Source organism: Astatotilapia calliptera, chromosome 20 (assembly GCF_964374335.1).
Source record: "Astatotilapia calliptera chromosome 20, fAstCal68.1, whole genome shotgun sequence".
In the NCBI taxonomy this organism is placed as follows: Eukaryota; Metazoa; Chordata; class Actinopteri; order Cichliformes; family Cichlidae; genus Astatotilapia; species Astatotilapia calliptera.
The window spans coordinates 36,503,100-36,524,596 of NC_137441.1; the positions used below are offsets into that span (position 1 = coordinate 36,503,100).

The 21,497-nt window shown below is 40.4% G+C and overlaps 1 protein-coding gene across 7 annotated transcripts; it reads right to left on the reverse strand.

Annotated features, from left to right (window-relative positions):
• Positions 1–1,916: 1,916 nt before the first annotated feature.
• tead3a (TEA domain family member 3 a) lies at positions 1,917–20,661 on the reverse strand. 7 transcript variants are annotated; one of them, XM_080295124.1, is made up of 13 exons: positions 20,405–20,661; positions 15,483–15,730; positions 10,091–10,155; positions 9,713–9,775; positions 7,307–7,318; positions 6,792–6,902; positions 6,655–6,698; positions 6,481–6,542; positions 6,256–6,389; positions 5,988–6,158; positions 5,380–5,520; positions 5,089–5,241; positions 1,917–3,611 (listed from the first exon to the last, which is right to left on the reverse strand). In XM_080295124.1, exons 2-13 carry the CDS (start codon positions 15,487–15,489, stop codon positions 3,498–3,500), a joined length of 1,077 nt encoding a protein of 358 aa, XP_080151250.1. In that variant the 5' UTR covers positions 15,490–15,730; positions 20,405–20,661; the 3' UTR covers positions 1,917–3,497. The 7 variants fall into 7 exon arrangements, with proteins under 7 accessions (XP_080151250.1, XP_080151249.1, XP_080151253.1 ...); XM_080295123.1 differs by lacking the exon at positions 9,713–9,775 and adding an exon at positions 9,866–9,928; XM_080295127.1 differs by lacking the exon at positions 7,307–7,318.
• Positions 20,662–21,497: the final 836 nt, after the last annotated feature.

Sequence of the window (21,497 nt, forward strand, 5' to 3'; positions counted from 1 at the left end):
TGAGCAATTAAGTGTCTTCACTGCAAATATAAAATGACCCCTTGTTAACCAAGACTGTGTTTTGCTAGATGACAATCTTAGTTGTCAGGGCCACACCCAGGCTTTGCTTATGCTGTCACTGGTGGGGTGGTTGTCATGGCGACAGGTGAGCTGAGTAATGTCTGGGAGAAAAAACTCAGAAGTGTGTTAGAGACAAGTTGTTCATTATCATGACAAACTTACAGTAACATCCGACTTTGCCACATTTGTCCACCTAGGACAGCATTTACGCATGTGCGGCATTCACTGCATTTTATTATTATCATCAATTATAACAAGAATTGTTTTTGTGTTTTTACTCAAGACACCAATCCCAGAAAAAAAAAGAGCACAAAGTAAGCACCGTTCACCGTCTATTTATAGTCTGGCTACGGACAGAAAATGTGTGACGTTAAAGCTCTATAAACTTACTCATCACTTTCCTATATACACCGTGGAAGGCTGCCAAAGCAGATACAGACAGGTGACTGCACTGAACGTCTGCCGTGAGCAATCTGGCGGCTGTGTCCCAGTGCATTGTGGTTTCACTTGTGTCCTTATTGCACCATTACCATAAGTCCACACAAAGCTTATCAATTGTTAGAAATTCAGCAGTGATAAGGGTGCTTGTTATCAGCACCCATGTGGCACACTATTGATATGTACAAGACCGATGGGATTCGTCTCCTTCGCAGCCACGAGACTTCAGCCCAACTGAACCTCTGTGAGACATTTTGCACCAACGTGTTGAACAGTTCTATGAAACTCTTACTGCAGCAAGCGGCGGTGCATCGCCTTACTGAGGTTTACCATGTTAGCTTTCACTTGTCTGTACATTAGTCTGTTGGCGTGACTTGGATTTATCGAGTGGATTAACAGACTGGACAGCCCACGCAGGAGGTGTGACTGAATTTCAAATTGACAGCTATACACGTGACTTCAGGTCAGCTCTGGTATTTGAAGACGTGATTTGTCTTATAGATGATGACCCCCCCCCCCCCCCCATGTTAGTGTTAACTGACAAACTGCAGTAATTAAAACCAGACAATTACACACATCTGCACTTTTGAGCCATGATTATCTGAGACAGCAGTGCTTTGCAATATTTAGGCAATATGACTGCAGCACAGAGGGGTTACGTAAACGTAATTCCAGTGTTATGCAACTATGTGGGAGTGTTGGTTGCAAGTGTAAGTGAAAAAGTTGTGGGACAAAACTGATATGCAAGTGCGTTGAAAAAGCCTGCTATACTTTGGATGCTGTTTAAACATTTGAGCAAAGGGCACCATCTAGTAGGGCAAACGACAAACTGCAATCTCTGTGTCAACGCTGTCATGAGCATAGAAGCGACTCAAACTGTGCCTGGTTGTTAAAACACCAGGGACACTGAGGGATATACGAGTGCCTTTCATATAGCAGCCATGCTCTGCATCCGTGAAACTAAGTCAGGCTTTGTCAGCCTGCATGGAAAGGAGGACAAAAAACAAAACAACCCCCAAAAAACACACAAACAGCCCCCGTACTCTCAGACAAACCTTGTAGTATTGCTTATGCTCATATTTCCTTATTTTTGAAAGAAAAAAAGTGTCTTATTAATTCCTACACTACATTTAACAAATGTTTTATGTACCAACAGTGAAAAGCTCCATTCTAATTTAAATTAGGTGCGACCACTTAATTAGGTACACCTGTTCAACTGACCGTTTACCCAGATTACAATTCAGCCAATTAACTGGCAGGAACTCAGAGCAATTAGGCATGTGGACATGATCAACCAGAATATATAAATTAGGAACAGTGGATTAAAAATGATATTTACCATTTGTTATTTTCAGACCCAGGAAGGCTCGTTTCCTCTCATCTGTCTAAACGTTATGATCAAGACACCAACGCGTAACTTTACAGGTACAGCGTATAGCCAGTTTTAATTCACTGAGCAGGCAGGAGTGACGAGGCACAGCCAAACAGTACACGCAATTATAAAATAAAACACTTTTGGCTGACCACACAGTGAGTATTAAAATATGATCTCATGTTTTTAAAAAAAAAAGAAAATATAGAGCCAGCTAGCTCTTAGTGTCATGATAGAAAGTCAAATGACAAATTCTCTTCGGCACAGGCAAAGATAATCCTGCACAGAGAGGCCATGACAGTGTAATAGGAAGTAAAAAATGTGAGGTTTACTAAAGAAAGAGAAAAGCCAAATGTACCAATAATCCAACACATTACATAGAATAAAAGAAAAAAGTGTCAGCTGGATAGTCGTTAGTGTTATCAGGCAAAATCTATCCCAGTGCACTGCTGGCGACCTTAATGAGGTCTGTACCATACCATTGTTTGCATATGAAAACAGATAGACCCCGAACACCCGTCCTTTAACATTTTTAGAGTAACACTTTTTTGCTTTGCTGGTGAAATACAAAAAGAAAGAAAAAAAGTTCATCTTTACAAAAATGGACTATTTACCTTAGGTTTGGCTTACAAACAGTACCGTTACAAGCGTAGTGTACGTGTCCTATACATCAGTGCTCCTCAGCTTAAGGCTTTAGAAATCAAAGCACATTCTTATCCCAACTCGCATGGAGGTAGAAGTACTGCAGCAAGCCCACACAGTCAAAGTAAAAATAGTTGCACGTCCACGGAGGTGATTCTGTCGTTAAAAATGCTGCAAAGAGCAAAACGTGAACTTAGTCTGAGACTGTCTGAATTCTTCTGTTGTTTAAAACGACAAGTGAGGCAGTCGAAAACACGTCCTCCACTGGAAACCTTTACAAAGAGAAAGCAAATACTCCTAAAATGATCTCCCTCTTTACACTTTGACACAACATCAAATATAAATACAACATGCTCTTCTTTACATGAGGCTCACTTATACTTTATGCAGTATCCTTGGACCTTCGATTGAGCTGACTGAAGTCCACGATTTCATACTAAACAGGTAACAGAGGCTATTCCAATGTAGACTCATTCAAACTGTACCTCGCAGAGCTACTGCAGTCTGTAAAAGTAATAGTGTTTGTGGCAGGTTACATGAACGATGAATATTTGTTTTCATAGATTATATTCAAACTCATCTCACATCAGTCACACCTGTGATGCAAATGCAAAGATCCACTTGTAGTGCATCACACAGTCTTCCATTGTTGATCAAAGGACTGCATGTTAAACTTGATTCACTTTAAAAGGTTTTTTCAATTTCCAATTAGAAAAAAAAAAGGAGTATCTAATGTATATAAGACCTTTGCGTTTGCCGACTCTTTTGGTTTAAGCAGAGGGATGCTGTTATATGATCATACATCATACATGTTCCAGCAATGGGAAACCATAAACAACAGGCGTGACTACAGTGTGACGGTTGGTCTGTTGAAACACGTGTGTTTAGAATAGAGGAGCAATTCTGAGTGTTCAGCTGGAAATAGTGTTTATGGTGTGAGTATCAAAAAGTCCGTGAAGAGTCTCTGCATGTACACAACATGCTGCTAGTCATTAACTAGTCGATAAACATGGTACTGCGCTCCATGTTCGCTCGTGGACACTTCAAACACAAAGGCGATGCACAGCAGAGTCTCCTGAGTTTCTCTGTTGGACACCACCTAGCAAAGACACAAATAAAGACAAGAAAGGCACTGAGGGGGGAGAAAGTACATTTGTCAATGTGCAGCAAAACCTTTTCAAATTCAGTTCATTACATTAAGAAGGTGCAAAAATACCTTTGTGCACAGTTAGGCCTATAATTTGTTTTTGGGGGGTTTTTTTTGCCTCTGGACACTACCACAGTGGATTTCAAAATAAATAAAATCAATCAATTAATAAATATGTGACCAAACTGCAAGCTTTAATTCAAGGGGTTTTACAGACATTTTGGAATAACCCACTCACACCCATTTTTACATTTCTATTATTATTATTATTATTATTATTATTATTATTATTATTATATTTCTATTTCTATATTTAGTTCAAAATGAATTGCACAAATATCTAAGATCTCACCTCATTTATGAATATCTAAGAATTGGTATTAATACTTTGATTAAAATCATTTGCAGTGAATGACTGCCTGAAGCCCAAAACTCATGCACATCACCAAATGCTGTTTACTTGCTGGACATGCTGCACTAGGTTTCAGCTGCTGTTGTTTTGAGAGTCAGTGAAGTTTTTCAGTAGACTTGGTGGAGATAAGGTCAAGATATGTTATGGTTCAGATTATGAGCTGTTAATCTTGGTTCCACCCCGAGAGAGCCAGACTCTCTAAAGCTTTCTGGTCTAATCTGTCATAAGCATGCAGTTAGGTCTGTCAATATTTGGCTGGTACACTCCTTTTTAACAATGTACCAGATTACTGATTTAGCCACTCCCCCCCCAGTGCAATAAAGGCCTCTCGCACTTACACTGACATGTCTTTAGGCCTCATGTTTAAAAACACAGTGAAAACTAGAAAATACAAATTAATCACTTCTAGGTCTTTAATTTACGATGTAAAAGTGTATCGAGTCATAGAAATAAAACTGAAGTGAAACTGAGCACTTTGAATGGACTCAGTGTCAAATCATGTCTGCTTACTTTGTCATGAAAGGACCATGGCAGTCAGTTGAGGCCTGTTCCTCACCTATTTCATTATTATCATAAAGGTTGACCTCTGATCTTCAGGTCAAGGTCACTGGTGTTGAAACTCCTCTGCCATTTTTAGTAGAGACGACTATATTATGAATGTGTGAATGCTACATCACCTTGTTCTCAAGTTATCATATTCACAAGATTTTCAGCATCGAGCCCAATTTAAAATCCACTATGTCGATGTAAATATGCAAAGCTACAAAAAAAGTGTACAATACAGTAAATGTACAGTTGATTGTAACCCCCTCGTGCCGTTTTCATGAATTCTTAAAGTTCAGTTTAACAATTGTTTTTAAATGATGCCGAAGGATATTCAACTCTATTCAACTCTACATTTTATCCACATAATAGTTTATATGAATTATTAACCAAATCTTGCCTCACACTATGAACCAAAGCAGGTTTATAAACAGTGTATGGTTTTGTATTGGTGGTCAGATTACCCACACACACCTGTAGAATGGTGAAGTTCTCCAGAACACTGTTCATCATGTACTTCTCCGGCAGGTGTTTGAGTTTGTGGATGAAGTTGATCATATATTCACACATGGGTGAGCGATGGATGCGGAACATGTACTTTCCTCCTTCCAGATGTGCATATTCAGTCTGGTTAGGAGAAATCCACATGCGTTATTTGCAGTTAAAACACATGCAGGTGGGGTCTAATGTAAAATATATTTGAGTATGTGTACATATATTCAACAAATAAGAGCCATTATTAAAATGTGTGAATAATTTTCTCACCTCAACCTTTTCCACCACCTGTTTACCAAAGGAGCAGACCTTTGTTGAAACACTGATAGTGATGTTTTCTGTTCCGCTGTACTGGCTGCTCACGCCGTAAAAAGCGCCAGAACCTTCCTCGATGTCACTGCTCAGGTCCGCCTAAAACAAGGAGAATGAGATGGACACAGAATGAGTGCGACAAAAAATAAAGGGGTAGAAGAAAATAAATGAAGACGTCACCACCAAAGAATATAACTGTAGTGTTTAATACTCACACGTTACATGGACCGAGCTAGAAACTATTCAAGAACTTGTGTTTGATTTGCTGAATAATAATAATGCAACTAAAAACACTTGTTTAAGAACAAAAAAGTGAAAAAGTAATTTCCTGCATAATTTCTAGTGTTACACTGGCTTTGCTTCCCCCGTGTGGTGTAGCAGGTTATTACCTCAGACTGCAAAATGAACTCTACAAAAGACCCAATTTTTTGTTTAACAAAGTGAAAGTAATCTAGTGTAAACACTTAAGCATGTTAGTGCGCATGTCCTAAACGCCAGCTCAGTTTTTGAGATTAGAACTTGCTGACTTTCTTTGCTAAAATGGTTTAGTGTTGTTGGTTACGTACCCAGAACTTGACAAGAAAGAATGCATTGTGTGGCCCTTTTTCGTAAAGCTCTTTCAGGCCTCCTTTCTTCTCAGAGAACTTGTCGTAAATCTGCCTCACGTCTATGGACTCCAACACTGGGTCACTGTAGCCAGGGTTTGATGGGCCAATGTGCACGAACAGATGTTTATGCTGTAGAAGGGAAGGAGAAATAAGTCCAAGAGGGTAAAAAGAAAGAAAAATTTTTATATTGAGGACTCTTGCTTCAAAAGGTTCTGGCTGTCTGTACCGTCTCTCTGTCTCGTTGAGTCTCCATGAAAGCAGAGTACTCCAGTAGCCGTAGTTTTGCAGAGGCAATGGTTCTGTCTTGCCATACAGGAGCTGCTATAGCTGCAGGTCGAGGGGGTGGCAAGGCCTCATAACCTGTTTAACATTTAAAACTGTGAAACAATTCAAATAACAATATTTATTAAAAAAAAAAAAAAAAAACTGTGCAAATCAAGTTCACACTTACTGATAGGTGCAGGGACGGGGGCTGGGAGTGTAGTGTACGGCGGCTGTGCAAAGGGCTTGATGCTGTAAAAACGAAACAGAAGAAATAACCCCAAAAATGAGTAAATGTACCTGCTTACGCAAGAAAGTTTGATTTTCAAGACAGAAAACCAAGGTATGTGCCAGCTATACTTACTCCTGAGAATGCCCAGGCTGTCCTGGCATAGGGCCGGGCCAAAACTACACAAAGAAGAAACAGATTGAGTAAAACGATTTGCTCACGTTTACCCCGAAAAGTAGAAAACAACAGATGTGTTTGTGTTAGCGTCTCACTCTGACTGGTGGAGGAAAGGGAGTCTGGGGTTTCATTACACTCGCAGAGACGATCTGAGCTGATGAGAGATTGGCCACCGTCTGCAGCGCCTTGTCCTTCGAGACCTGGTCCTGAATGACAAAGACAAAGTAAAACACAATGACAAAACTCTGAAACGTCACAATAAAATGCAGGTTATCATTCCAAGATCAGCCAACTCCAAAGGCCACTTTAGACAGCAAGCCAGCCAACATGTAGTGTACATAAGCATGATGCAGCAACTATATGGAAAAATAGCGCAGAAAGCAAAGCGCACATGAGGGGGAGCCGAAGCAGGAGGCAAACCAAGTAAGAAGAGCTAACCGTCACCAGTATTTCACTAAAGCCACTAAAACGAAAGAGCAACAAGCAGGGTTTTGTTTTGTTTTTTGAGTTTGGCAATAAAACTGCAACTGTGGACTAGCAGCAATGTGATGCCAACCACACAACACAGAAGCCTGAAGCAGAAAACTGTAGTTGCATAACCGAAACTTACCAAGTTCATGGCCTATGGCAAAAAAGACATTTTATTAATTAACTTCAGTACATTCAAAGTAAAAGCAGATCACAAAATCATTGTTAGGAATATGCCTTGTTCATACTTCAGAAAACATTTAGATACATTCACTTTTTGCATGTTTATGTCTGAATAAAAGTTTTTTATTTTCTAAATAGAATAGAATAGAATAAAGCTTTATTATTCCACGAATGAGAAGTTTGGCTGTTACGCAGCTCTTATGGCAAGTGGAATATAAAATATAGAAGCCAGACACAAAGTGGTCTTATATAAATAAGCAACTGAAGTTCGCATATAGAGATAACAATGTACAGAAATATGTATAATAATTGTACAGAGATATGTACGTGTGTGTGTGTGGAGGGGGGGGGGGGGGGGGGGTGTCCTTCGCTCCTTCCTACACTGTGGGTGTAAACGTCTCCTGCTGAACGAGCTGCTCAGTGCTCGCAGTGTCATGCAGGGGGTGGGAGGTGTTGTCCATGATGATGTTAGCTTAGACAACATGCTCTCCTCCCCAACCTGCTCGATGGACTTCAGCAGACAGTCCAGGACAGAGCTGGTCCTCCTGACCAGTTTGTTAAGTCTCCCCCTGTCCCTCTCTGCCGTTCCACCAGTCTAGCAGACCACAGCTTAAAAGATAGCAGATGCTAGAAGTGTTCCTAGAAGCACATCCTGGAGTTTTCTCTTTAACTACGGAAGCAAGTATTTCTTCGATAGAACCCAAAGCTAACTAATCGGTGTTCAGTTAGTTAACTGCAGAGAGGAGTACCATCTCAACAAGACTCAATCACTGATCCCATACGGAAAAGAAATAGTAAAAACGTATATGTGATTACTCATGAAAGTGGCCACTTTCTCATTACTTTCATACATTGTTTTGGATACTTACTAAAACATACAAGTTTCATTATATAATTTTTCAAGGGATCTTATATCTGTTTTCACTCTTATATGCTTTTCATACAAGTTTCACACAAGACAGATACAAACTTTATAAGATTTATATATATCTTTTCCATATGGGATCAAATGATTCATGATTCGTCTGGGAGTAGTGCTGGTGGCACCATCAAAGTCTCAGCTAATGTCAGCGGATGACCCAGAAAGAATAAACTGCACAATCCATGTGAGCATGGCCAACAATCAAAAGTGACTGATGTCCACAAAGAACTTAATTTATAGTCCAAATGCTTTGACATACTTATTTCAACTATTTCTTTAAATAAATTTGTCAGAAAATAAACAGATGTGCGCATACATGAATAATAAATTAAATAAATAAATAAAATCAAAAACCTAAAAACACAATTTTCACTTTGGTGTCGTGAGTTAATGAATTTAGGTTCATTTTTCAAGTTAGAATGAAATTTTCATGGGTGAAAAAGGTGAAATCAGCTGTAACTGTAGTCAAAAGCACTGCCTTATACTGAAAGAGCAGGATATGTCCTACTGATCTGTTCCATCATAAAACTGAGTCCTTTGTTTATATCTGGAGATTATAAAGGTTACTCTCCACATGTGTACAGGAGAGCAGGTGGTTCAACAGATTTGGTGTAAAATGACGGTTTGTTTTGTGTAGAACAGAGAATGGTAAAACCACAAGAAAGAAATAGAGAGAAAAGATAAAAAGAAATGTAGGAAATGTTCAAGAGCAAGAATCTAAAGAAAGAGAAAAATCAACGGAGAAAACTTTTGAAATTCCTCAAATGGCCACATTAAAGACACCTTGCATGTTTACTGATATGGGGGCATGCATGTAGGTTACATGCCGCTAGCATTGTAAACTAAGTGGTCAACAAAAGCCAGCAACCTAATCTCATGCAATTATTTGTCTAAGGCCACAAACTTGATCCAAGTGAAATGACCAACGTACCAGCCATGCATAAAAATGATGCCAAACATATATAAACACTCAAGAAAACAAACTTGTGCACTGTGCAATGCTAGACAATACAAGCAAAATAAATAAATAAATGTCTGTGCCCTACTGACTATATTCCAATCATGCAGCAAAGTCCTTCTATACTGGATTTAACTTTGGTCCATCAAAGTTTTCTACTGGTCTCGACAAAAAGGCTCCATGAAGGTTATATTGATCGTCTGCAATTTGATTAGCAGTTGCAGTTCCCTGGAGACTCGTATGGCCGATGTTAAGAACTAAGAGCAAGGCACCAGTTTTAAGGGCACGAGTCTCATGAATATGGTTGGAAAATACAGTTAAATATAGTTGTAGTTTTAAGGTGGTGGGAGTCGGCTTTGACAGTAAAGATTCCCCCAATACAGGTAGTACCCCAGCAGAAAAATCTGCGTCTAAGATTGGGTCAAGTTACATCTGAGCATGCAAAGCGAAGCGGCTAGCATTGCAAAGTCAGTGAGCATGTATACCTTCAGCTTAGACTGAATCTCGCGAGACTTTCTCTTGGCCAAGACTTGCAGGTGACTAGAGACCTGAGGAAAGACAGGATGAAGGAAAAGGAAAGAGAAAAGAAGAAGGCTGTGACTACAGAGAGGAGTAGAGTATAGTCAGTGAGAACCCACCTTGATGCTTGCCTGGTATTCTCGTACCCTCTTACGTGCCAAAACCTGAATATGACTAGACACCTGTGGACCCAGGGTTACCCCCGTGAAAACACACATTTACACAATGATTTCATCATTTTAAACAGACACAGTCCATAAATATTCATTTAAACAAGGTGGAACAAGTTACAATGTTACATAAAACAGATCAGTGTCGTAGTCGACACAAATATCTGTGCGTACCTGTTTGCGTGTGCGTGTCTTCCCCGTTCGCAGCTTGATATAGCGAGCTATCAGCTCATTTCGACCTGACATGACATAGAAACTGATAAAATTAGAATGACTAAAAAACAAACACGTTATACAATTGTTAAGTTATTCTTAAACTGCACTGTTTGGGCAGATATAGCTCACACCTTATGAGCAGACTTAGCATGGGCATATTCAAATGTCTCCCTGTAACAGTCACTCTCTAGTATTTACATTACTAGTATGTGGCCAAGCTGCAGTATTGTTTGGGCTGTTTGTGCTGCTGACAAACTGATTTGCATAATGACATTGAGAAAAGTAAGAAAACAGGAGTGGTAAAAAAATTACAAGGTAAATGTGGGAGTGACATGACTATTGATATACAATAAAATGTATTTAAATCTTTCAATGATCAAGGAACCATATCAACTTAATCTAAAAAACAGCATCAATTCACTCATCAGTTCTACTATATCAAATGTTATTTGAGGCTGTTAGGTGGTTGCTAAGCAACAAGATGACTATATATTGCACGTGTCTAGCTTTGTGTATATAAATAAATGAAAATGATCCCAAGCTTGCTTTAATGGTGTCGCAGGTGCAGAAATGCAACAAATGGGTCGTTTTAGCCCACGTGTAGGTGGTTGCTAGGCAACGTGAGGGCATCACTACTGTGTGCCAGCTCAGCTCCCATTATGTAGAAGGGTTTTGTGGTCAGATAGGTAGACAGAGCTTTCATGTATTATAGTAAGATTGCAAGTAGCTCCAGGCAGTAGCTCCCTCTGCTGCTTGAGCCACGTAGGACCCTGTAACTTTTTATGATGCTGCAAAAACAGACAGAATCACAGCTCCAGAACTGAACTGTGCGATTTTCTGAGGAGGAATGTCCTAGTAATCAAAAGAAATTTACAATAACAAAACTAAATGGCTGCATTTTTTTAAAGCCAAAGTTAATTATGACTGTTGTGGTTGATGTATGACAAAGGCAATGTAAAGCAAATAAGTTTTTTAAAAAAGGACCATCGTTCCTACATATGTCTGTACATATTAAAGTTGTTAAATTGCACCACTTGTTGCATCCCATTTGTTCACTGAAACAAATATGAATCTAAAAGACAGGCGGACATGGGTGAACACTCCACATTAAGCTAAACTTCATTTGCCTTGAATCTGAAGCCAAATGTGGTTGTGGTCTAGTAGTTTGTGTCTCACAACGTAAAATACAATAAGTGCAATCGTAACACAAATGGCTGGACCGAGAGTCCTTATTGTTTGAGTTTAGTGGTCACAGTGACATTCAAATTTATGTTTAGACTGTCCCGAACTTACTGGTCAAGTTCTAAAATGAAGCCGTGCATACTTTTGAATCCACTGTCTGTATCTGCAAGCATAAAATAAAACCTCAATGTGATGCCACTTATGGTGAAATGTTTTAAGTGTGAAAGTGTGTGTCTCCAAGGTAGTGAGATTCTTATAAATCCCCATAAAGACTTGTCAAGTTCTCCTATTCTCAGGCTGTAAGACATTTTTATTAAGAATAGCATGTATTAATTTTTAGTCAGGTTTGCGTTTGCTTGCTGGCAGACATTCAAAAGCGATGAAGAAATGGTGGGAATGGAGAGAAAAGCAGAGGAGAGGTCATGATATTGTTAACAGACTTCCAAAATGTGGTCAGCACAGACTGCCTGGTCAGCTCTTTCCTTCTCCCTCTTCTCAGTTCCAACCCACACCCGATGATCTGCTCGTCGCTTGTAACTTCTAAGTAACCCATTATACAGCACGCCGCAAGCGGTTAAATATAAAGGTGACCAGACTGATCCCACAGCTGTAATCATTTAGCACACATGCACACTTACTAACATCATCATCATCATCCTTTTTTCTGGAAAAGGCTGTGACGCTGTAGGGATTTCAGATGAGTCACATCAGCACTGTTAAGTTACCAGAGCACAGAATTTCCCAAAATCAACAGAAGGGGCTGACTCAGACACAGCAGTCTGCTCCAATTCCCAAAACAGGACACATGCACTACCCTGCAGCCTGCCACTACTCCACATAAGGGTAAAAGCTCTTTCTTTAGATGTCAGATCTATTTTGCTATAATATAAGGCAAGATAAGCTACAACTATAAATATGTAATATAACCGAGCCACAAGGTGAGGGCACAAACCAGTGTACTCATAGTGGGCCGTCCCAAGTCCTGATAAATGTGACGGTTGCATCAGGAAGGGCACCTGGAATATAATCTTTGCCTAATCAAACATGCGGATCATCAAGAATGTAATTTCCATACTTGATTGGAAAGGGCCTGGGTGAACAACAACAGCCCCTGGTACTGTTAGCTAAGTGGGTGCTAGTGGAAACTGTGGTACTGTTGGCCGAAGACAAAGAAAGAAGAGAGGGGGAAGGCGTGTTTGAAGGCAGCAAGAAAGACGGAAAGGCAGGAGTGAGGAGGAATTTAAATGCAGGAACTATGACGGGTAAAGGGAGAGAACTGGCCGACATGATGGATACGATAATACATGCAAGAGACCAGATGGAGGGGAAGGAAGACCAGAAGAAACAGAGGTTGATTCCAACTGTTCTACCATGGTGTAGATAGGAAGTGAAATGAAGTAGGAAAGAAATTTCAAGTAAAAGTATGTGAAGAGTGTTGTTGAGGTGGAGAGAGTCAGAAATTTAAACTGATCAAGCTGAAGGCGTGGTGTTGAGTTTAATCCCACAGGCTGGCTGTCCGTTAAAAGAGCACAAGGAATTCTGAAGTAGACTGAATAAAGTGATACAGAGTATTACCAGAAGGGAACAGAGAAATGATGAAAAGGAGACTCCATGGTGAAACGAGGACATGCAACAAAGTATTCAAAGAAAGCAAAGAAAAAGTCAAAGGGGAGTGGTTGGATAGATGAAGAAAGCAGGAGTATTGGAAGGCTAGTCATCCAGCAAAGAAAGAGGTGGTAAAAGCAAAGGAAAAGGTTTATAGTGAGTTGTATGTAAGACTAGAAACTAAGGAAGGAGAACAGGACTTGTTCTGAGTGGCTTTTGGGCTGGAAAGGATGTGCAGCATGCTAGGATGATTAAGGATAGAGATGAAAATAAGATGCAATGAAAAAAACCCCACAGCTGAATCATGTTGAGTCTTGATGTTGCACAGTTGGGCACTAGAGGGTACAAGGCAACTTTGGGCATCGCAGGTTTGGTACACTAAAAAGGTAACAATCTGATTGGAGTAGAGTCAGGCAGAGCGTAAACAAGTAATCCACAACTTGTGACAATAAAACAATTTATTTTTTAACTACACTGCCATAATGTCTTAGTAAGGACTGATTAATCACTACACACAGCAGATGTTAGAAAAAGTTTTTTACATGACTGAAATAAAAGGATAAATACGTGGATTTTAAAAACACCAAATATGCATATATCAATCTTTAAAAACAACCCTAAAGTAAAAGCCAAGATATTTGTCACCGTGTGCTGAAAATGTTTTTCAAAGTCTAATAACGATGGATATAGGTGTGGTGTGATTTAAAAGCAGTAGATGCCAAAGTTAGTATATTATTTTTCATCTGCATTACTTATTAAATCATTAGAGTATTTATCCAGCACCCATCTAACTGCCAAATGATTATGAAGAGATAGATGATGAAGAAGCTGAGTGTTAAGTTTCAACAAACTAAAATATCAATCCAATATTAAAACATCATTACTGACACACGCACGCACACACGCGCGCACACACGCACGCTGCATTATCTGTGTCACCGAGTCTGCTGATCATCCCTATTTAGAAATACTTGCTTGGCACTATAATCCAGGGTGACATCATGGTAGTAACATATGACTGCCACCAAAGACAGCACGCAGGCTGGATCAATTACGACTGGCCTAGTTTAGCTCAAGAAGGATAATTAAAGCAAACACCCACTGAGATTCGCGTTACTATGAAATCAGTATATAATTTTAATGCTGTGTTCATAACAGTTTAATAGTTAATTCACACTTGTGCCGATAAGCTAAATGAGCACTGCGTAGTTTTAATTCCTTTACACTAGTGTGAGTGTTTATGCACACAAACCACTTTAAGGCATGAGATGTATTTTCATTTAGCAATATTGGGTGATGTTGGAACACCTGTCCACATCTGACTATAGGTGAAAAATAGCTGATAAATCTCCGTGGTTTTCATTTTATATCCTCTAAACTGGTTTATCATTTATATTAAACAATATCTTAACATAAAAAGTCACATCCAATTATGCAAAAGTTGAAATGGATACTTAGTAGCTCACAGTATTAAGAAGCACCGATGCAAGGTTGGGTGTTGTACAGCTAATATTACGCTCAGTCTCAGTGTTGCTTTTTAGTAAGTGTAAGCATACATCAACGGGACAATCCTCGTTAAAGGAGAGGGAAGCAGGGAAGGTCAACCAACACACTGAGCCCCACGCTTCCACAAAAGGAGAAAATGCCACAATGCTGAAACAAACTTTCCCTTTCTGTCACCTGGTATCATATATCCCGCTCCCCTCACTGCTGAACACCCTTACAAATGCACAAATGCTTCACAGTCTGATTCAGAGTGCAAACACTCAACTCCCCCCTTCAAAAAAAAGAAAAAAGGATCACAAGGGTTTCATAAGGTAAGAAAAAAGCCAAAATAAAGAGCTCTTTTCACAGGCAGCATCTTAAACCAATCCTAATAAAAAACAAACACATGAAACGTTGCTTGTGTGCATTTAGAACAAATCTGTTCCTGGTGTTTCACAGACCATTTATGCAGAACAACAGAGGTTATTCAGAAGTTAACTACAAGTTGACATGAGAAGTCAACATGCTCCTTCCTTTAACCTTATCACTGCAGATTGTCCTCTGAAACAAAAAACTACGTAGCCTGTTGAAAATACCTGCGAGCTGATCACCTACGCATAAAGCAAGGTGATTCTGCACAGGGGTCAAAAACCAACTCTGTCCCAAAGTGCAGGCAGTTGATTAAAATTTGGTTTTTTTTGGTGTGGTTCTTCTAAGAACTAAAATTCTGGAATAAAGTGTTCATACATGTAAAGCCTTTATTATTATCATTTTTATTTATTCCAAAATGGTTGGGTCAAGCAAAGGGTGCCTACAGATAACAAACATGTCATACTGGCTGCTACAGTCATTGCTTTATGTTTATTGACTCTATTAAATTTAAATATCTGCAATTTTACACAGTCATCGAAAGAAAATTATTTAAACCCAAAAAGGAAACCGACAAATTAAAGTCAAATCCTTTACAAACAAGTCAGTTATATATTACAGCTTCTTTGAATATGTTTTGTTTGAGCTTTCATTTCAATATCGAAGAAGAAACTAGAGGGGAAAGGGATAGAAAGTTGCTGCTCCTCACCATACATCTTCCCCTCATCTGACAGTATGATCTTCCTCCTTCCACAAGGAGGGTAGATGGCCAGAGCTTCCTGAAAGCTCTGCTCAATGTCTGGGCTCCACACCCCTTCAGGATCCCCGTCCAATCCGCGGTCCGCCCCGTCTCCCAGTCCCTCTCCATTGGGACTGGCACCCTCCTCCTGCGCCCCATCAGGGCTGCCACGGCAACTCCACTCCGACGCAATGATGACGGCTCCAGCTACAACACACCTACAACACACGAAACAAGATAAATGTGGAACAGATCCGCTAAACTGGATCTGACACGTTAGTGTTACAGTGTTATGCTTTTTGGGGGGCGTGGTGGCTGTAAGAAGGTTTCTCCATTTTGTCTGTCTGCCCTCCTCACAAATGAAGAGGCCAGAGAGCAATAGAGAGAAGTGCACACTTTCACTTTTATACTATTCACACAATTACACTCAGCTTGAATTTAAAATTTAAACCAATAGGCAGAAATACAGGCAACTGAGGAAAAGCCCTTATCCAGGACTAACAAAAATATACAAATACTTGTTACAAAACTTACCCTGAACCCTGGTTTTAACATGTTTCCTTCCATGTTGAAGCCAAAACATGATTAGGAAACAGATTTGTTGTTGTCACAGCTACACTGCACTGCAAGCAGCAAGATTTTGAGAAACGGATGCAGCCGTTTTCTGTCCTATACAAAAAAACTGTAAACTGTGCACAGCTAATTCATTTTTGCAGTTAAGGACATTTTAAGCGTCACGTCGGTTCTTATAGAGTGCTTTTTCTTCTGTACCTGAGCACCTGAAGTGCTTCATGCAAGTTGCCTCATTCACCCATTCAAGCCTAGAGTGAGCTAAGAAAACACCCTCCAGACAGTTACACCACGAATTGTTACGAGGCAGGGTGGACCCGTGCTTTCATGTTGTTTACGTGAGTCTGTGTGAACTTTAGCCTTGCTTTCCTGTTCTTAGCTAATAGAAACACTCAAAGTGGTATTGTAGGCCCACTTCTTTAAGGTTCAATGTGCTGCATGTTCAGAGATGATGTTCTGCAAACCTTGGCTGTAACAAGTGGTTATTTGAGTTCCTGTTACCTTCTTATCAGCTCAAAGCAGTCTGACCATTCTCATCTGGCCTCTGACATCAACAAGGCATTTTCCCTTTATCTGACAATAATCTGCAGTTTCTGAAATCCTCAGACAAGCCTGTCTGTTCACAGTCACTTTAATCATCTTTCATCCCCATTTTGATACTTGCTTTGAACATTTCTACTTGCCTAAATGCATTACTGCCATGCGCTTGCCTGATTAGATAGCTCCGTTACTGAGCAGTTGAACAAACCTAAGTGTAGTCGCCATGCATGTACATTATTTTGTAATGCCAAACGTGGACAACCTAAGCAGTTAAAAGCACAGAACATCTTTAGACTGTAGTATGCAGCCTAGAGAAGGGGAACGAGGTTTCCACAACAAGTAAAACATGACGTTTGGACACTTTTCCCATATTAAAATGTAGTACAGGTTTAAGAGCTTATTTCCTTACTCTTAATCCGTTCATGTGAACAGAAAACCCCCCAAAACTTAAGTTAGATCAGCAGTGTATAAAGCATTTTGCTAAAAAAAGAAATTGTTTCATTGTTTTTAAACTTGTTATTTTTAACACAGGGAATCTGAGGCACACTGACAGCTCAAGAAAATTAAACCACACACCTTGTTTTGTTAATCCACATCACTGACATCATGATGGATGGACGAGACTGAGATCAACTTTGCGGCTGTTGAGAATAGCGACAGATTTCTCCGACTACAAGTGTCTACACACCAAGAGCGAGATCAGATTCACTTTGAGCTGTTTACAGCGTCCATGGGTACGGTGTGTATTAATAGTTCTGGCACCCGTGGTCAAAGACCTAACAAGTGACAAGCTAAAATATTAAGGGTTTATAAATGTTTAAAGACACTATCCAGGGTCAAGAAGGACACTACCAGGATGTGTCACTATTAAGATGAGATCACAAGATGTAATACATTAAATATTTAACTGACTGCGCTTAGTGAAGATGAGACCAGCTATTCCTTTTTCTTAGCTGTTCATTACACAGAAACTAGCCTAAAAGGCAACACAAACTTTAGAAGACTCCAACCTTGGCTGTGTAGGCCACATAAGGAAATTACACATTCTTTTGTTATTGTTGAAGATGCTCCAAGTCTCTTCAAACACAGACACACATATGCGACATGAATGTTGCCTGGTGTGTAATGTTTTCCAGAGTGTGGTTAATATGGTCCCTGCCACAGAGGAACCACAGAGGATCAGTGTGGTCGCTGAGCTTCCCCTGCTGTGGTGGGTTTATTCTGCACACTGTGTGCAGGGCCTTCCCGGTTTCAATCACTACTGACTGGACTGAGCTGTTGCCATAGAGATCAGAAAGGCCTAGCGGGGTGGTCAGGCAAGCACAAAGTCTAAAAGAACATTTTGATATTCGAGGGAGGTGGGATGCGATTGTCCTGAAAGCTCTACTGTGGGACGTCTGCAACTGGGAAGGTGTTTCTTTGTCCTGACTGGAACAAACTCATCATGATGTCATATTGCTTTTCATGTTCACAGACAAAAAGATTATAATGACCACAACAAGAGTAGCTTTGCATGAGTCATGATTTGAAAAACAATTGTTATTTATCTTAAAATGAGCCTTAGTGAAGCCCCTCAGTGCATCCCCTCGTCATGTCTAAAGCAGGCCCTTCTACCTCCACCTTCTCCTCCTTTAGGTCACCCTCCATTTAAGCCAACTTTCTTCTGATTGGCCTTTCCATCCAAACAGAAGGTGGGAGGGGCTTCCATGCTCTAAGCTAGTTGTGCCCTTGAGATGACCACATTAGAGATATCCCCTCTCCCTGACAGAAATCAAAGTGTGTGTGTGTGTGTGTGTGTGTGTGTGTGTGTGTGTGTGTGTGTGTGTGTGTGTGTGTGTGTGTGTGTGTGTGTAACAAAGCATATAGAACAGTCTAAAGCCCGAGCTTCTGGTTGATTAGGATTAATAAGACAGAAGGAAGGAAGTTTCCTATATTCTTCAGTGGGATTTAGGTTACATACATTTCAGGTCAGCTAACTGTATAGTAAGTAGAGCCTGACCAATATAAGATATCAGCACGAGCAGGACAGGAACATGACATCAGCATGATATCAACATGACATATGGTGTCATCATGGTTTGTCCATGTGAATGACTTGACTCTAGTATTGAAAATACTGTCAGCATATGTGGCATACTAGACAGCTAAGCAAATGGTGTTGCCTAGTAAAGTGTCTATACCACTAAACTGCTAAAACTAAATAAATAAATTAAATCGAACTACTTTAATACATAACTACTAAGATACATTTCTGGAATGTCAAAAAATATTACTCATCATTTTCACGTTTTTCATTAGTGGAAGATACTGTAGGCAGATGTGAGGCTACCAGGCAACACACATTTAAATATACATTTTAAAAAACAGACACTCTGTATATACAAAGTTATAAGCAGCACACACATGTAATAATCAGAAACGGAGATTTTTCACACAGGAAGTCTAAATGTGTTAACATGAAGTATGACCTTAGTTGGTGTAATGACAAAAATTATGTTTATGACAATTTACTCTAACGTTAACTTAGTTTATGCATTTGATTAAGGGGGGGCGTCAATCATCTAATACCCTTTTCTTTAGCATGGTGGGGAGCTCACAGACGGTTTAACAAATCCCAGGGGGAAACTTGGCTTAAATAATCAAACCTAGTGCTGATGTAACACATACACCACAATCACAGACTTGCATTACCAGCACTGGGAGCATTGCTGTGCAGTTTGGTTAGGAGTTCTGAAATCGGATGAGCTGTCATGGCCACAGATTTGTCAAGAGCAGTGGTGATGCAAAGTTAGGATACTGGCCACAGAGCACATATGTTGCTGGCTCTGCCTGTTTCAATATAGCACCCGTGGTCAAAAGGTCAGGTGTTTTAGTGCAACGAGGAGGCCAGTACAGCATTGAGCTAAATAAAGCTATGAGATCAGCGAACACCGAAAAGTCATGCACATTAGGGGCTGTCTACTGCTCCCAGTGGAGCACCGTCGACATTATGAACAACCAAAACTTCACAGATTTCTATGAACTCTTTGCACACTGACTACTACAGTACCGAGAGGCTTTATGGATATAGACAGTAAACCGATCGACTCTTTTAAACACTCGGATAACCTTAACATGGTCACATCTTACACAATTTTAACAAAGCAATCAGATCACACACATATGCTGTAAATTCTCCCATGGCCTTTCCTTTGAAACTCCTACGACTCTTAGTTTCACATGTTGATACAACTTTCACAGCAGCAAGAAATGAGTCCCATCTGCGAGCATGCAGGGGGAAAATGAAATCACGGTGAACGCTTGGAAGCGGTTTAGCCGAGTGTGAGTTGGCAAAATATCCCTTTGATCCCCAAAGCGGAAAAACTTCCAACTAACTGTCCATAAAAGTTCCTAAAAACCGCACACAAGCACTTCCAGTGGTAGTCATTGTATGCTATCGACCAGTTATTTTCTGTTTTTCAGTGGATATATAACCAGCAAGCCACCGCTAACACACTCGAACTGACATGCTAGTTGGCTAGCTTGGGAGCTAATAATACTGCAATAAACTGCAAACTAAGTCTGAGAGACGCATTAAACTAGCCGAATACAGAACGAATGCTTGAGTAAATATTAGAGGAATTCCCTGCTAAACACGTGAGTCCCTGAATCACTACAGGCACAGCGGGAAAATGCGAAATATGTCAAATATCCCAAAACTTCCAGCACACTCGAAGCGAAGCAGCTGCTGCAGCATGAAAAGTTGCTACACACAACAAAGAACTATATGAGAGCACACTCACCTCACAACGGCTCTCCTGCCCCGCTCCTACAGGCACACGCGTTTTGTTGTGTGCCCCTTTTTTCTGTAGAAAAGTAGCCTCGTGATTCGGGAGTATTTCCAGGGCAAAACAGCTGCGTTTGACAGAAAAAGGCGGAATGCAAAGTATGAGTTTGGTATGAAATCAACGCGCGGAGGAAAACGCACGGAGGCAGAGGCGTGGCGTCGAAACGCACACACGCAAAAGTTTTGTGGGTCCCAAGGCAAACTCCTCCCCGGACATCAGACTCCTGGTGGGATAGCAGGGAGATATGAGGAAGGTGGTAGTCGTAATGCCACTTTTTTGTCTAGGAAAAATCACTACATATCGCGTGCCATCGGGGTGGATGGTTAGGTCCCTGGATAATGCACCTCCTGTCTACACGGACCTCATACTTTGGTTACTGCAGGAGAAATACTACTGTTAATATATAAAGCTCCATTCAGGATTCATTCTGAATATGAGAACACGCATTATTTGCACGTTTGCTTTAACTTTTGAATATCATTAATTACAGTTCTGTCTGTCTATCAGTGTTCTGTAGTTGTGGTACTATATACCCAGCAGTGAAGCTTTAACAGGCCCTAAGCCAAGATGTTTCAGGGCCCTGAGAGTGGTAGGCGGGGAAAAAAATCATTTCTTTTGCTAACTTGTTACCAGAGATGGTGGTGGTGGTGGTGGTGGGGGGGGGGGGGGGGGGCTAGACTGTGCCCCACCTGACATTGGAGAAAAGACAGTGTGGGCACCCCGACAAGGTCAGCAGTCAATCACATGGCCAGTACAGAGAGACAGAGCATGGCCGCTAAATCTGCACCTATGGTTTGTTTCAGAATAATCAACAAACCATCGGTGCAACAACAAAAATGTCTTTGAAGGAAACCCAGGGTTCAGCTGGCCAAGAGGTTCAACATTGTTGCCCTTTTGTTTTGAGGAAACGGTTTACCACTGTGTTGTTACTTAGTCAGAATGATGAAAAGATGCAAAGTAATGTAGGGGAGACCGGGGATAGTTGTTACGTGGGTCAGTTGTAACACTTCCAATTTCTCCAATCAGGGCTAAGTTTCAAATGATGTGA

What these genes read in the sequence shown, in the direction of transcription:
- tead3a (XM_080295124.1), bottom strand. An exon ending in AGACACGCACACGCAAACAG is followed by an intron (nt 9,776 to 10,090) that starts GTACGCACAGAT and finishes GTCTTTCCTCAG; the next exon opens with GTCTCTAGTCACCTGCAAGT. An exon ending in AGGTGGTGGAAAAGGTTGAG is followed by an intron (nt 5,242 to 5,379) that starts GTGAGAAAATTA and finishes TCTCCTAACCAG; the next exon opens with ACTGAATATGCACATCTGGA.